Genomic DNA, 17724 nt, shown 5'->3' with positions numbered 1-17724 from the left:
TTACCGGTGTAAGTAATACTGCTAAAAATGTTCTGGAATCACCATCACTTACTATAATATAAAGTGTTCGTATCAATCTATATGACCCTCACCTATTTTATATTCGTTCGAGACAGGGATAAGTTTCAGGCCGCTGAAGAAAGACGCCTTCCTACTGTTATCCTCTCGATTGGCAGCAGGTGAAGTCATCACGGGACGATCAGTAATTGGCTTATCAGTCGGTATTGGGGCTGAGTCGATTATCGATAGCTGAGCTTGATTAACAGAATCTAGTTTAAGACTTCTTTCCAGTTTCTCTAGCTCTTTCTCTATAAAACAAATGAATAGAATAATAAATTGAATAGCCTTAGTGGTGCTACTTGGTGCTATCTTGTAACAGAATAATTCATAATTATGAAACATGCAATTAAATATAATTTACTGAAAATTACATAAAGCTTCCACACTAGTCATAACATTGTACACATGTGATTGATTTGATTTAAAAATTGAACAATTTGGTATTCCAAAGAATACTTTTGTAGACATTAAAATCCACACTAGTAGTAGTAAAACATGTGACAATCCCATATTCTAGGGTTACTGCCTTATATTATATAAGAGACGTCATCGAGTAACCCTACTCAAATATCATAAAGTATAACCATAACCTTAAAGCGAGCGTTTGTGTCTTTAACTAAGAAACTTGCAAATAAGGAATCCCCATAAATTTTTGTGTTGTAGCATACATACAGTGACGTCCCGTGGGGGTAGGTAGATTGAACGTCGTTTGGGGGCGGCGGTTACTCAAAGGGTGACAAATCGAGGAGAATCATTTGGTATCTATAGAAATAGCTAAGTAGCTAAACTTAATTACAAAAATATCTTTTCATTAAAAAAATTAGCTCACTGGCTGGACACAAAATGTTTTAATTAACATAAAAAGTTTAACAGGACTGTAATTATTTTGTCAGGTTCGCGATGTCTAGTTTACTTCCGTTGCCTTTCGACGTGCTTGGTGACCATAAACGAGACGTATAGATTTTCGAATAATTACGTTATTAACCAGTGCGTACGCAAATTGCATTGGCCGTCGCAACTAAAGATGCACCCTCCTCTTACAGAGCGTCCAACCTACCGCTCTTGGTCCACGGTATTAGTCTGTATCGAAGGTTGCACTGTCATTCTATCGATTATCGATTTAATAATGCCTAAACCTTTGCGATCTCAAACAAATGTTGCCAAGTTTTGAATGGCTTAATTACATTGGCAGACGCGCAGACTTATCTATGGACCCAACCCGATCCAACGATCCACGCCGACTATCTTATCTATGACGCCGACCGACTTCACCAACGTTTTAACACTATTTGCAATAATTACACGCACGATTCAATCGCGTTGTCCTTGCTTTTGATTGGTTTAAAATAAACATAGTGTTGCTATTATTAAAAATATAGGTTGACCGAAAACTAGATATTTCTTAGATTCGTGGCTACACTGAACGCATTCCCGCGCAATTTTTCGTCAAAAAACTGAGCTGTCAGCAGGCTGTCAAACCTAGCGAGCATCTGTTAAAATGTACGCGGCCGTTTGACATTTATGGAAAGTTTGTATACTTATTGTTAATTTACATCATGAATAACTGGGCGAGCTTGAATCTCCAAACCAATTGACTAATTCGAATATCGAAATCTAATAATCCAAAGACTAATTTATTGTAGCGAGCATGGCTATATTTCAACTGGCTCAGGCGGTCAGGACTCGCCGTAAACGAAAACACTGGGTCAAAAGTTGGCTAACTGAAGAACAGAGTGATCGCCATTGAATATAGCGGGTTTTTTACGTTCCACACTATATCTTTGGCGTGTATTAATTCGACGAGGTGATACTCCATATATATTTTTTGAGTTTTCGCCAGCTTGTAGTTGTTAAGTTGAAATCGACCAGTAGAATGAAATGAACGACCGATTGCATGACTCGCGAGCAGGCGCATATTCGGCTATTTTCGTATGCTTCGCTTGATAATGAATGGATCGCACGACGGAATAAGAAAATTTTCCACTTTCGTCCCGATCGCTCACGATCCTTGAAAACCATAGAGAATAGAGTTTGACAGACGTGGCAGACGATCGGGCCAGACGCAATCTGCCAATGGAATATGGGCTTAAAGAAGAAAAGCGACACGGATCGCCCTTAATTCCTCAAGACAGAGTAAATTAATGTATCGCAAAAATGCATGTAAGAAGCCACTATATTTCCAACATCAAAAAATCCCCACTTTTGGGGATAAATTTAACTTTGTATGTTTTAGTGGTCCTATGTATTTTGTTGGTAATTCTTCGATATTGGTGTCATGAAAGGATGAAACAAAATACTGTATAAAAATGGGGCGGCATTTTAGTACTGCCTAGGGGCGGTATTTTGTTTAGGGACGTCACTGCATACATAAACAAGTTATTTAGTTAAGCTTGCGCTACAGACCGTGCAGGTTCATGACAGACTGCACAACCGTCCTCTAGGCATCATAACATATAAACAAAATTTAATTTGAAATGCTTTTAAAAATTGACAACTTAATAATCGTGCGTAATAAACTTGCCATTTTTTCCAACTTTAGTTGTCAGATCAAACATGTTTAAAAAGTCCATCTTTTCGCCGCTTGAATCCAAAGGCAACGTGGGTCCGTTGGTAATGAATAGATTTGACTTGGAGAAAATGTCTTCTTCTTCAGACTGCGTGTCATTTTCCTCACACTCCTCACGGCTGTGAGAACCGGAGCATCTATTATACACTAACTTATTTTTATTATTATAACTATCAACCGGTTTAGGAACACTTTTGGAATGATTCTTTAAATCCAGCAAGAGAAACTTCTTTTTCCTTTTTATTCTTCTCCGCTTCTCGGCTAAGTCTAACGAGCTAATAACTTCTTCGACGGGAGAATCCGGTTTCACATTCATAACATACGTTTTGAAGCGGTTCTGCGTCGCTTCATTCTTATCTAGATTTTTAGGTTTATCTGGTTCTTTACGATCCATAGCCTGCATCAGTCTCGTTGTATTGTTCCTCCACTCTTCGGTCTGAAGATTCGGCTGTTTTGACAAAAGCATTGCCAGTTCGCTATTCAAATAACCGGGTTTCATCACGTTGACAGTTCTATTGACGGCTCCGTCCCTGTCGATTATCATAGGAACCTGATAGACTATTTGGTTATTGACCAGTTGGCCAACCACTCGCTGTCCCACTATTTTCTGATGAACCTGCCCTTCGGTCATCTTCAAATTCGGTTTATTCAACAAGTTTTGCAAAACATTGTTCTGTTTTACCGGCTCAATTACGCTGTTTGTCTTCATATATGAAACTGTATGAGTTATTGGATTCACCGTTCGAAATGTCTGCCCCGCCATAAGTTTATTTTGCAAGTCCGCCTGCTGATTTACATCAGGACTTGGACCTGTCATCGCGGTATTATTATCATTCGTATCGGCTTTCATTATAAACTTTTGGTCCTCGTTTGAAAGTTGCGAATAGATTGGTTTATTTCCTAACACTACAAAATTTGAAGAACTTGGCTGAAGTTGTAAATTACCCACATATAAAATATTCGGTTGAACCATAAAATTTCCTGTCTGTAAATCTAGATCAGGATTACCTTCGTTGACTTTTGTTTTTTTTGTTGGTAAAACTGTCTCAGGCCCGGAGGCCTTTTCTTTAATAACAATCTTATTTCCGTAGATTTGATTTTCTGTGATCAAGTTTTCGAAGTCATTCTCGTCACCGTTATCCTGATGGAGCCGTTTTAGTGCGACTACTTTACTATTATGTTCAGGAACAGCGTCGGTTAAAAGTAAATTATCTTTTGGCTTTTTAATAGTAGTTTGCAATCTCGACGGCAATCTTTCCTCTTGCAATTTACCTTTCGTCACTAATATTGAATTGGGGTTGGAAGGTTTTTGCGAGATAGCTAACATAAGTTTTGGATTGTTGACATTTGTAGCCGGGACAAAGACGTACTTCTTCTTCTGTTCCGGTTCGTTAATTTTATTATTACTCTTCAATCCGTCGATGGGAAAATTTTCTATCGCAGGTCTATTAACCGCCGAAGGCCTGTTAATTATTCCGGAACTCGGAATCTCCGGAAGCATATTACATCCAATCGATACTTTTGATTTCACCACCTCATCCGTGCCAGAAGTGACGTTGAATAATGTACTACTAGATGGTATATTTTGTCCTTCGATCCCTTGAGGCAGGATGTCATTTTCTTTAATGGTTTTTTCAGTAATATACAAACCCATCGGGGGTATAATGTTTGTGTTTATTTTAGAATCATTATCAATAATTAATTTGACCTTACCTGCGACCATCTCCGGTGAAGAGCTATGTAGAAAAACCTGCTGCTTAGGTTTACTTTCATTTACAATAGATTGAAATTCAGGAACAGCTTTCTCATTAATTTCAATCTCTGGTTCTTTTAACGCCGTCTCGTCCAGGATTTTCGTTTCAAACGTATCACTGACCGGTCCGAAGGCCTTTGAAGCGGGCAAACCTCTTATAAAACCTGGAGAAAAAACTGTGTCGGTATGAGATGTGATACTCCTCATATCTATTTTACTAATAGGTATGCTCGTTTTTAAGCTAAACCTATCGTCATTTACTCCTTGACAGATGGTTTTTTTTATTTGGATATCTAATCTGTCTTCAGTTGGCAATATCAACTGAGGCATAAATTGAACAGTTTTCTTATTCTGGATATCAGGAAATAACATCGGCTTAATCGGTTTAGTTTGAGGAACGATTTCGGTTAAAAATTGTTCTTCAAAATCAGTTTCCATTATCACCGGTCCCTTGTCTTGAAGAACGGGAACATTTTCCATAACATTACTATGAGCACTGTCTATAATCTTAACGTCAAAACTTTCATTTGACACAGTATTTTTATCAGCAGGCAACGATTGCACTTCACTCTGTGCTACATTCTGCATGGATGACATGATGGGGTAATTGGTATTAGAGCTGCATCCGAGTTTGACATTTGTATTAATTGTTGGATTATTTGTCGGAACGGGAGTATATTGCAATGGCTGAAACGCTGAAAATCCTGGTATTGAATACAAATACGAACCGTACGGCTGGAAAGGACCTTCATTTTTTAAAATCGACTGCTTCGCTGATACCGAAGGACTAGGAATCGACGACGGAGAGATTAGATTTATTGACGGTAGACTTCTGTAGATATTCTGCTGGTGATTGATCAAATCGAGTTCGTTTGATGTGTAAGTGTGTGCTGCCGACTCGTTTGGTGAGGATTCCTTTTGGTGTAATACGGCAGTGTCTTTTATCTGCGTTACTTGGTGAAACGGCTGGTTCTGGGAGATAGGAAATGTGGTAGAAGATTCTTGAAGTGGAGCTCCCTCTTGGCAAACAGAATCTATGGATTTTTCCACAACTGTAACAATCAACAGGAAGTATACATTTCTACTATTATTCTACAACTATTTATGTTTTTGTATGAAAATGTAGGTACCTAACATAGATGTATATTAAATTTACCAATAAATTAAGACTAATGTAATATATTGTTACTCTGTGATTTATTTGCAAATTAAATAAACTTCTAAGTGGTATTGAATTGTACATGAAAATCCATTATGATCAACGCAAATGCTTCTTAAATAAAAATAGTCTTCATAATGCTCAATATCCTGATACCAATAAATAAAATAAAGGAGAATAATTGGGAAAAATTAAATAAAATTGTACAAGTGTTTTAACAGACATTGATTTTAGTTTGATGCTATGTTCTTGTAAATGTTACAACATGATTCTTATTTGATAATAATACACCACAATCCTAAATATAATGCTATTGTCAAGGAAATAGTTACCGACCTATGGATATATTTTATTTCTCGAGAATGCACTGTATCCCAAGCATATGTCAAAATATCTTTGAACACCACTAAACCCCGCCATACAGGTATAACAGACAAAGAGGTAGGAAATCTTATCTATGGGTAGGAATCTCTTTGGCAGTGTTGCCAACTAAAATTTTCAAAATTCAGTAGATTTTTCGATTTTTTTCCTCAAAATATCAGTAGATTGACAAAAATGTATAAAATTCAACTATTGTGTTTAGTGAAAGCGTACATATTGACATAATCACACACAGTCTTTCAAAAAATCATGTAAAAAGTGACTTTTATTCATCACAAATATCATAATTTCTTCTTTTACTGACCAAAATTTCAGTAGATATGGCAACACTGCTCTTTGGCACCTGCCATAGACGACAAACTTAATCGACCACTAACATAAACCATAGACTGAAATATGTACAATACACCACTAAAATTATTAATATCCATTAGTTTTTCATAATATTATTGAGGTGATTAAAAAAAATACATTATCTTGTAATATTACAATAATATAATATTATGTATGTTATTATCTATCTAATTCAGCGATTTCCAAACTAGAGGCGCGCCTCTCTGGAGAAACGCGAAGTGTTGCAAAGGGAGACGCGAAAAGTTTAACACAAATGTAGCCAGATTTGCAGTTTGCAAGTGCATAGTTTATAAAATGGCCGCTAGTTATAAACTACTTAAAAACAGTCCTATAAAAGGTTGTTTGCAAACCTGTCTGAAAATATGGAGACTAATTAATTATTATTATTATACCCCACTTCTATAAATTATTGTGAAGCGCGCTGGCTATCTCGTGAAAAAATGATATAAAAGGGTCAAATCATAGCATTGAAATTTGAGGCAAATTTGTTTAGGAACGGTAACTTTGTTGTTAAACTTATCTATTTGGTTGAAAATTTTCAAAAAAATGAGTGAATAAATCAATGCAAGGACCACCAAAGCATTGACTGATTTAAAAAGACAAAGTGAAGCATTAGGTATTTATAAAAAATTGGAGCTTTGGAAATCAAAATTACCAAAAAAATAAGTTCATCGTGTTTCAAAAAGCAATCTGGAAGGTTTTTCAAGTTTCGAGTAAATCACGAAAAACGTTTGTGCATAAATATGAAGCATTAGAAGTAGTCTTTTTTTGTAACTGTCTTCAAATCAGCGTTCGAAATGGGCAATTTTACGAACCGGAGCGCTCTATAATTTTCCGAAAATATTAAAATATTTATGTAAGATTATATAAAAAGAGTGTCCCTAGTACTTAGTAGATTTTTTGTTATATACCTACCAAGATTAGATGCTTTGATGGCACAGTTTTGTGGCATGCAAGATTTGGGCATAATGTTGTCGGCAAGGTAGATGAAAATTGAGGTAAGTTTTCAGTTTCGTATAAACTTTTAAATATGTAAATGATGCAATTTTTCATTTTTCCACGAGACGGAGCGATAATCTTGAGGAATTCACAAACAGGAGCTGCGCTCCGGTGCGTTCCGGTCCATTTCGAGCGCTGCTTCAAATGTGATATACCTAACTATGGCGATATTACATATTACAAATTGATTTAATAGGCATTTCCATGTAGGTATCAAGTCATAGCTAACTTTGTAAATCAATGACCGCGACAATAATCTTTGTATATCTGTTCTCACTTAGTTAGTTAATAGCCTAATTATTACATAATTATAAGTTGATAAAATAATAATCAGTACCTACGTCATGATTGATAAAAAGAGAATTATTCGATTGTAAGTTTTCGACTGAAGCACATCGCTCCGTGCTGTGATTCGCATTATTGTAACAATTGTACACCTGTACTTATGCAATTTAAATAAACTCACACCCTTCATAATCACGACAACGACTTCTCCGCTCTCCTCGTCACAATATCATTGGCCCTCATATCGACGACCCCTACAGTGGTGAACCCGACGTTCCACGCAACCGCAAATTCAACATATTCAAGACAATGCTGAGAGGATACGACGACACCCACAGCCCCGCCGCAACCAGTAACAGCGAACTTATGGAAGAACTGATTGAGACCAGGATGCGGAAACTCGCATTGTCATTGCAGGAGCAAATGACAAGCATCCAAGATGAAATCGCCGGCATCCACAGCCGCGACTCACGCCCACGAGCAAAGAACCATGGCCGGCGATTCAATAGCCGTACAAGTGGACGTTTATCCAGTCGCAACAGAGAAGTTACCCAAGGCAAATGCTGGTAGTACCATATGTTCGGACCAGCCGTACAGAAGTGCAGACAACCCTGCAGCCATCAAGAGGGAAACGCTCCGGGCAATCACTGATAGCGGCCAGCGAATACAGCCCAATGCCAAGCCGCCTATTTGTCACTGATCGCAACACGAAAATACAGTTTCTAGTCGACACAGGCGCCGATCTTTGTGTGTACCCACGTTCTAAGATTCCGGGACGTCTAACAAAAACGACATACGAGCTGTCAGCGGCGAACGATACAGTAATCGCTACATACGGGAACCTTCCGTTGACATTAAACTTGGGCCTACGACGAGACTTCACATGGAGGTTCGTCATTGCCGATGTTAATAAGCCCATCACTGGAATTGATTTTTTAATCCATTTTGGATTGTTAGTCGATGCCAAGAATAAACGTCTGTTAGACCAAACCACTCATCTCACCACTTCCGGAAACCGCAGTACGGGAGAGGTCCTGTCGATCAAAACCGTTTCAGGCAGGTCTGCGTATCATGACCTGTTGCAACAGTTTCCAGATATCACACGTCCCGATGGCACAGTCAAAACGCCGCATCACACAACGAAACATCATATCAATACAACACCGGGACCACCAGTAGCTGCGCGCCCAAGGTGACTCGCTCCGGACAAACTACAGATTGCGAAGAGGGAGTTTCAAGATATGATGAGACTTTGGATCGCTCGACCATCAGGTAGCAGTTGGGCATCGCCGTTACACCTGGTCGCCAAATCGAACGAACAATGGCGTCCGTGTGGTGACTACCGAGGTCTGAACGCCAGATCCATACCAGATCGGTATCCGGTACGTCACATCCAAGATTTTGCCCAAGCTCTCCGCGGGAGGTAGGTATTCTCCACCATCGACCTGGTCCGAGCATACAATCAAATCCCAGTCGCCGAAGAAGACATACCGAAGGCTGCCATTACGACATCTTTTGGCCTCTTCGAGTTTCCATATATGTCGTTTGGTCTCGCGGTAACGCGGCGCGAACCTCCCAAAGATTCATCGATGAAGTACCTACTACAAGGCATGGACTTCTGCTATGCCTACATCGATGACATCTTGATCGCTTCAAACTCAGAAGAGGAACACCTCCAACACCTGCAAACGCTCTTTACACGTTTGCAGGAGTACGGAGTCGTGGTAAACTCGAGGAAATGCGACTTCGGCAACTCAACGGTCAAGTTCCTCGGATACCTCGTATCTTCGGATGGCGTCTGTCCACTACCCGAAAAGGTAGAAGCCATTCGGGAGTACAGCCGCCCAGAGAATATCAAGGGCCTACGCCGGTTTTTGGGTATTTTGAACTTCTATAGAAGGTTCATACCCAATGCTGCAGGTACTCAAGCACCTCTGCACACACTTCTCCAGGGAAACATGAAAGGCAAGCAGCATATTCCATGGACTCCCGAGACTATCAGAGCATTTGAAGCATGCAAGAAAAGTTTGGCTGACGCAACACTGCTAGCTCATCCAAAAAATGATGCACCGCTAGCAATCATCAGTGACGCCTCAGACACCGCTGTTGGCGCAGCACTCCACCAATTGGTCGACTATCAATGGGAACCACTTGCGTTTTTCTCCAAGAAACTCAGCCCAGCCGAGCAGAAGTATGAAGCTTACGACCGTGAATTTCTAGCGATCTACATTGCAGTCAAGTATTTCCGACACATGATAGAAGCCCGATCATTCGTCACCGTGGCGCACCCAGGATTTAATATTGGGGGGGGCCAAGGAGGAGAATGTGAATTAGTCCATACGATCTTTTTCTTCTTCACAGCCTAATTTCTCGTTTATCGGTCTTTTATCTATTGCACTCGGTGTACCTACACCATGGTCCCTACATCCTGAAATGGGCTCTCAGGCTACGATATTTTGCGGGCCCCCTACCTACCGCTAAGATTAAAGATAGTGTGAAAAACTACATTAACGTTCTTCAAATTGTGTTTTAGTTCAAATTAAGGGTACTTATACAGTGAATTATTGGCGATTTTTAATACATCTACTTTAATAATGGAGCTGTCGAGTATCGACACATAATAATCAAAAAATATATTGCACAATTATATAAGTAATTGAAAATTTTCATGGCTATGAAGTATAATAGCGCCGCAGGCGACTTTTTTTACTAATAAAGCTAATTTATGATGTGTGTTTATCTCACTTATCTGGTCAACCCGACACGCCGGGCCCCCCACAGCCCGGGCCCTTAGGCTAGAGCTCTGTCAGCCCTCCCCAGCCATGACCTACACCACTCCGGAATTCGGGTTAACACCGAGAATTATTTGACAGTTCCATTAGGGATTGTGTTTCTAAAAAAACCTGACATTAGTGTTTCGAAATTTTTGTATCAGAAATTAAAATCTAAGAAATTTTTCTAAAAAGGGTGCTGGAGAATTATTACAAATCATTTTTTTGCCGTGTTTTTATTTGTCTAAGCCCAAGGTATAGTTTATTGGCTGTCTATGGGATTTAAGATCATTCTGATAATTTTCATTTTTGGGGGGTGCCAGGGCCCCTTGGCTCCCCCCCTGGGTGCGCCACTGATTCGTCATATACACGAACCACAAGCCCATCACTTTTGCTTTCAGGCAGAAAGCCGAGAAGTGTTCTCCACGACAGTTTCGGCATTTAGACTTCATCCGACAATTTTCCACCGACATCCGTCACATCTCTGGCAAGGACAGCGTTGTTGCTGACGCTCTTTCTAGAGTGGAAGCGTTTGCCAAAAATCCACTCGATTACGCAAGCCTGGCAGCTGATCAACAAAAAGATGAAGAGCTGAAGATATTCCTACGCGATGGATCCTCCTTACAACTGAAATAGGTGCAGATTCCGGAAGTTAACGTATCTATCTTTTGTGACGTGTCTACTGCATTCGCAAGACCCTTCATCACCAAGCCGTTCCGTGAAGCTGCATTCAACGCAATACACCGACTTTCACAACCTGAAAAGGACTGCAAGCGATGGGCTCGCAGTTGCATTCAATGTCAGAAAAATAAAGTTACACGCCATGTCTCAGCACCATTAGGCGCGTTTGTGCCACCGTCAACTCGATTTGAGCACGTCCAAATCAACATTGTCATCCTACCACCGTCGGAGGGATATTGATTCTGCTTAACATTTGTAGACCGCTTTACTAGATGGCCAGAAGCCTTCCCGTTGAAAGACCAAGAAGCAGAGACTGTGGCACGATCATTTTACTCCGGATGGATCACGCGGTTTGGAACTCCAGTCTGAATCACCACGGACCAAGGAAGACAGTTTGAGTCACAGCTGTTCAGACAACTAAATCGTCTGGCAGGTACAACTCACATTCACACCACCGCCTACCATCCCGCAGCAAATGGCATGGTTGAGAGATTACATCGTCAAATGAAAGCAGCTATCAAATGCCATCAAAACACGCGTTGGACAGAGACACTACCCACAGTCTTGATGGGAATCAGGGCAGCTTGGCGAGAAGATCTCAAAACTACCTCAGCCGAGCTGGTCTATGGCAAACCTCCACGGTTACCGGGCGAATTCTTATGGTCAAAGCAACCCAACGACTGCGAACCAGCCAATTTCGTCAAATATTTCCGACAACATTTTTATGAGTTGCAACCCGCCAAAACATCGCACCACGGTGGGAAGCACTCATTCATGTTCAAGGATTTGGATAGGACCTCGCATGTACTACTCCGAGATGACACGGTCAAAGGACCTTTGCAGTCGCCATATTACACTGGCCCACGCGAAGTTATCAGCTGGAATACCCGGACCTACGTCATTCAAGTACGAGGCAAGGACACCACAGTCACTGTAGACCGCCTCAAACCTGCATACATAATGGCAGAGGAGGATGACAACTCATCAAAGGAGAAACCGGCACTGAATGATCCAGCACCAGACAACATCAGCCAGCACGATTACGTCACACGTACAGGCAGACATGAGGCAGACGTGTACGCTTTCCTGACCGTCTAGCTAGACTGCTGAAAACCACACCAAAATTGCATATTCAAAAGTGCTACGAAATATTAATAAAACAAGTGTTTAAATTAAATAATATTTTTAGTCATTGTATTATTATTTTGTTTTAATTAAGCTCTAAACAATTGTAACTAATTTAGGCCATCATAAATCTGCAATCATATAACAATAGAACGTAATTACTTTGTAATTACTGCTAGGGGAGTTATATGGCGATATTACATATTACAAATTGATTTAATAGGCATTTCCATGTAGGTATCGAGTCATAGCTAACTTTGTAAATCAATGACCGCGACAATAATCTTTGTACATCTGTTCTCACTTAGTTAGTTAATAGCCTAATTATTACATAATTATAAGTTGATAAAATAATAATCAGTACCTACGTCATGATTGATAAAAAGAGAATTATTCGATTGTAAGTTTTCGACCGAAGCACATCGCTCTGTGCTGTGATTCGCATTATTGTAACAATTGTACACCTGTACTTATGCAATTTAGATAAACTCGCACCCTTCATAATCACGACAACGACTTCTCATCTCTCCTCGTCACAATACCATTGGCCCTCACATCGACGACCCCTACATAACTTTTTAATTTGTATGCAGATAACTTGTAACACAAAATATAATCGTTTAAATACTGTGCAGAATGGGTTTTGAAACTCATTGTCGAATAGAGTAGATTCTGAATCTCACTTTTATGAACAGAGTTGATTTTGACACTCACTTTGCTAAAATAACAGTGCTAAAATTCCAGTGGTGCGTCATGTGATTTTAAAGAATATAAATTCATGTTGGCTACTTTTCTCGTGAAATTGTCGCTCGTGAAGCATTTTATGAAATAAACACCAATAATATTTGAAATTTAATTTAATTATACGTTTCAAATTTTTAAAACATATTGTATGGAATTATTTATAAAAATGAACTAAATCGATGATTTTTTGGCAAAAAAACGCTTAGGAGTTTTCACATAATTATGCAAAGCTAGTAAAAGGGTTGTTTTTATAGATCAGAAAATAACACGAAAACTTAATGAAAAAAGTCAGGGACGCCTACCGATTATTTACCAAAAATGCCGCGGAAACACGGATTGAAGTGTCAAATTGGGGCTAGATTGGGGCAAGGGACCCTGGCACCCCCCAAAAACATTGAAATTGAAAGCCAATAGAGACAAATAAAAACACGGCACAAAAATGATTTCAAATTCACCAGCTCTTTAGAAAAAAAATCGTAGATTTTAATTTCCAACAGAAAAATTTCGAAACACTAATGTCGGGTTTTTTAGAAACCCAATCTCTAATGGAAATGTCAAAAAATTCTCGGTGTCCCCCCAAATTCCGTAGTGGTGTACACCAAGTGCAATAGACAAAAGTCCGATAAACTTAAAATTAGGCTGTGTTCTGTTGGGTAGGTTTGTGTATAAGTTAAATACAATAATACTTTTTTGCCATTTTCAATAAATATTTTGGAACTTTTTTGGAAAAATCCAAAATCGATGATAAAAAATCGGCGAAAAGAACGACTACACCCACCACCATGGCCCATGGCTGACATGGCCACCATGGGCTGACAGGACTACAGCCTGGGGGCCCGGGCTTAAGTGGGTCCGGCGTGGCGGCTCGTCCAATTGTGAGATAAACACACACCAGAAATTTGTTATAGTATAAAAAAATCGCATGTGGCGCTATACTACTTCATCAAAATTAACATAAAATATAATATGTAGTATGATGAAAATATAATATACGTGACTACATTATAATTCACGTGTATCATTTTATATTACAATTATTTTTAGTGTTTATAGAAAAATAAAAATGGTTATTTTATCCAATATCGAAGGGTCGAATGCTACTTGGCTACCACAAGAGGGGGTCGCGACCAGTGGTTCATAGTATGATAACGATCGATAATATGATATGAGGTCCGACAAATCAATAATTCAAGGGGATTATTTAAAAATATAGATAAATCCACGGAATACAATTTGGGAACACTAGTGTAGAGCATCGCATTGCCCTTAACCCTGGTGATAAATAAGTGGGCCCGCCAAACATCCTGGCCTATTCATGATGTGGGGGCCATGCCCACTACAGTCGGTGGTGGTGTAAATTAAAAAAACATTTTTTCAGTGGAATTCGGCATAAATATTGTAGCTCTAGACCAGTGGTTCTTAACGGTGCACCGCTGGCTTGTTGCAAGTGCACGCGAAAATAATGATAAAAGCAGAAAAATCCGCGAAATAGTGAAAACCGAAAAAGTCCTTCGTGAAATTATGAAAGCCGATGAAAGATCTAATGTGATTTCGATGTTGCCGAATCGATCGCACGCATCTTCCGTTGGCCTCACAGGTTTTCGTTTCATAAATGAAAACAAAATAGTGAATCAATATCTGTGCTGCAAAGAACTCACCGAGCGTACGACATGATAAGATGTTTTTGATTCTATTTCTTCATATTTAGAACAATTTAAAATATCATGGAGGAATTTGTATGGATGGTGCTCCATCAATGGTAAGCTCATTTAAAGGATTTTTTCCCTCGCAAAGGCAAGAAACCCTAATATTATATCTACGCACTGTTTTTTTTACACAGGCAATCTATAGTTTTGAAAACAATACCGCAGCACTAAAACCTGCACTAGACCAAGTTGTAAATATGGGAAATTTCATCAAATCCAGACCTTTAAAAACAGGCATTTTTAAAAAACTTTTCATTTCTGTGGAAGCTAAGTACAAGTTAGGTGCTTTTTCACACTGAAGTGAGATGGTTATCTAGGGGTTGGACTATCATGCCGTGGGTCCCAGGTTCGAATACTGGGACTGGCAAGCACACATATTGTTTTTCAATATGTGTGTAAGTCAGGGTATGGACCTATTAGGTTGAGCAAGTGGCTGACATCCATTTCTCGTAAAAAAATCTGTTAATACAAACCTCTACTCTGTGTAGGCCCATATGATCCTATTAGGATCGGACATGGTCGGGAAAATTTTATGCCAATTCATAGAACTTAAGAATGAATTGTTAATATTTTTTCCAAAATTAAGGATGGATAACAAAATATGGATGATTTTGAAAAACGTTTTCAGAATGGTGACGATTGGTGTGCTAAAATGGCATATTTACCAGATACTTTTAATTAAGTACCTACTTAAATAACATTAACACAAGCATTCAAGGAAAAGACGATTTTTTTTAAATCTACTGACAAATTGAATTTCGAAAAAAATAACTTTTTGGAAAAATCGAATAATATGGAAAAATAAAGTAGATAAATGTTTCCTTCACTGAACGAAAACATTGCCGTGGGAATTATTCCCACTATAACAGAACATTTCAGTTTATTGAAAGAAAAGATTGCATATTATTTTCTTCTTTAAATATAGAAAATTATAGCTGAATACGAAATCCATTTGCTACGATTGATACATCGAGTTTTGAATTGTCGTACCAAGAGAAGATGAAGAATTGGTCACCTTGTCAACGCATCGTACTAAATAATTTTTCTGAAATAACTATGGAGGAACTTTGGATTTGAATATCCAGGACTCTACACGAGGGCACTGAAAATCTTGCTTTAGTTTTCAACATCATATTTGTCCTCGGTTTCTCAACAATAACTAATATAAGAACTAAAAAAAGAAAGTCTTATAATTTTAGATGAATAATTGAAGGCCTAATCATTCTGAAATCTGCAAAATCCGACAAGCTCAGGTATCACATTAATTTTATTGACTTTCACATCAAATAAATTCCATTTTATTGAGGATAATTTTAGTTACAGTGTTTCCATATATGTATATATTATCTTTTCTTTAATATTTTTTTTGACTGCTATGTAATCTGTAATAAAAGTTATGTCCGCATATTTTGCTTTGTTTTCTGACCGTTTGATTTTGGTGCACCGCTTTTTTTTCTTATGATCAAAAGTGCACCGTGACTTCGAATAGGTTAAGAACCACTGCTCTAGACCAGTGCTCCGCAACTTTTTCTCACCCACGGCACACCACACGTAAATATATATATATATATATATATACATCAAAACATGGACCCCACGTCCTCAAGGGGGACCCCAGGCCAGAACCTTTGGCTGCCCCCCCCTACCTATCGCTAAGGTTAAAGACAGTGTGATACTTTAAACTAGCGTTTTTTTAGCGTTAATGGTGTTATGGTGTTCGACGTAAAATTAATCGTATTGATTCTATGTTTAGCGATTTTTTGTATATATTAATACATCCGTTTGAATTACGGTTGGTTGTCGGGTTAAAAATAATTATTTGTCGAGTATTGACACAATAATAATAAATTTTATCCCACAATCGTATGTTTTAAAATATTAATGCCAGCGAAGTAAAATAGCTCCGCAAGCGATTTTTTTTTTGCTATTAGAGTAAATTTGTGATTCGTGTTTATCTCACTTATCTGCTTGACCTGCCACGCCGCCCCCCTGTGCCTGGGCCCCCAGGCTAGAGCCCCCCACTTTGGGGGGACATGCACCAAAATTACATTAAGTGCATACTTATTTGATAAATAATTAAATATATATAACACACGATGAAGAACAATTTAATGTACATATTCCCATGTATTTATATTATCAATAAAATAACTAATTAATATGATACCTGAGCTTGTTTCAATGAACGTAAAAGCTTTATATATTTTAACTTGATATTTAAAAGAGCAACCCGATATTCTTGGTCAAGACCCTTCAAGCAAGACTGTTTATTATGTTCAATTATAACTTGAGTTGAAAAACTTTGCTCACCTAGATATGTCGTAGAAAATGGGAGCTGAACTGCGATAGCCTTGTCATAAATACGAGGATATTCTTTATTAACCAAAATCAAGAAAATGCATAAGCGCTTCTATAGAATTTTCGGCATTGGTTGCAAAAGGGTTTCGAATCCAGTCGTATTGATTGTATGAAAGTAATGATGAAATTTCATTTGAATCAAAGTTAAATGTTTTTGAGACGGATCCAATATTAATTGCTTGTTTTCATTGGTGGTCTGGTAGGTCCTTTTGAACATTTGTCGAGATCCTTGTCTTAACTCCTTCTAATTTATCAGATCACGTCAATATATTTTCATTCTGACCTTGCATTGGTTTGTTAAGTTCATGCAGGTACTACTTAGTGCATTACCAGCAATGTACGCAAATTTGGCTATTAAGTACCTATTGTATAATATCTATAAAAAATATTTGTGTTTGTTTTTAAGCAATGATCCGCGGCACACCTAGCATCGTCTCACGGCACACCGGTTGCGGAGCACTGCTCTAGATCAAGCGGGTAGCACAGCCGATATTATTTCAGTAATGGTTTAGCATGCTAGGCGCACATGTCCAGCATAGTTGCTGTTAGTCACTTCCAATCCGCCAGTCGCTGATGACACGCTCAACGGTTACCGCCACTATGCGTCAAATTTAATAAAAATGTTTTTCAATCCTTGCCGACGAAACTTGTGACATTTCGACAACGCAACAATTTTCTTTGTGTATTAGATAGATGAAAATAATAACAAAATTTGTGAACAATTCATTCAATTTATTCCTGTAACAAGCACCACAGGAGAAAGCTTATCTGACAAAATATTG

General features: G+C 38.6%; 1 protein-coding gene across 1 annotated transcript in view; it reads right to left on the bottom strand.

The window, feature by feature from the left end:
* Window positions 1-2555: 2555 nt before the first annotated feature.
* Window positions 2556-17724, bottom strand: part of px (MAP7 domain-containing protein plexus) — a 140604-nt gene continuing 125435 nt past the window's right edge. The window contains exon 21 of the mRNA XM_085940085.1: window positions 2556-5431. Within this exon, the coding sequence (XP_085796211.1) occupies window positions 2556-5431 (2876 nt within the window). The remainder of the gene's footprint in view (window positions 5432-17724) is intronic.

This window comes from Rhyacophila brunnea, unplaced genomic scaffold, assembly GCF_057557595.1.
Source record: "Rhyacophila brunnea isolate RB1 unplaced genomic scaffold, BYU_Rbru_1.0 scaffold_12, whole genome shotgun sequence".
Taxonomy (NCBI): Eukaryota; Metazoa; Arthropoda; class Insecta; order Trichoptera; family Rhyacophilidae; genus Rhyacophila; species Rhyacophila brunnea.
This window is presented reverse-complemented; position numbering and strand designations above follow the sequence as displayed.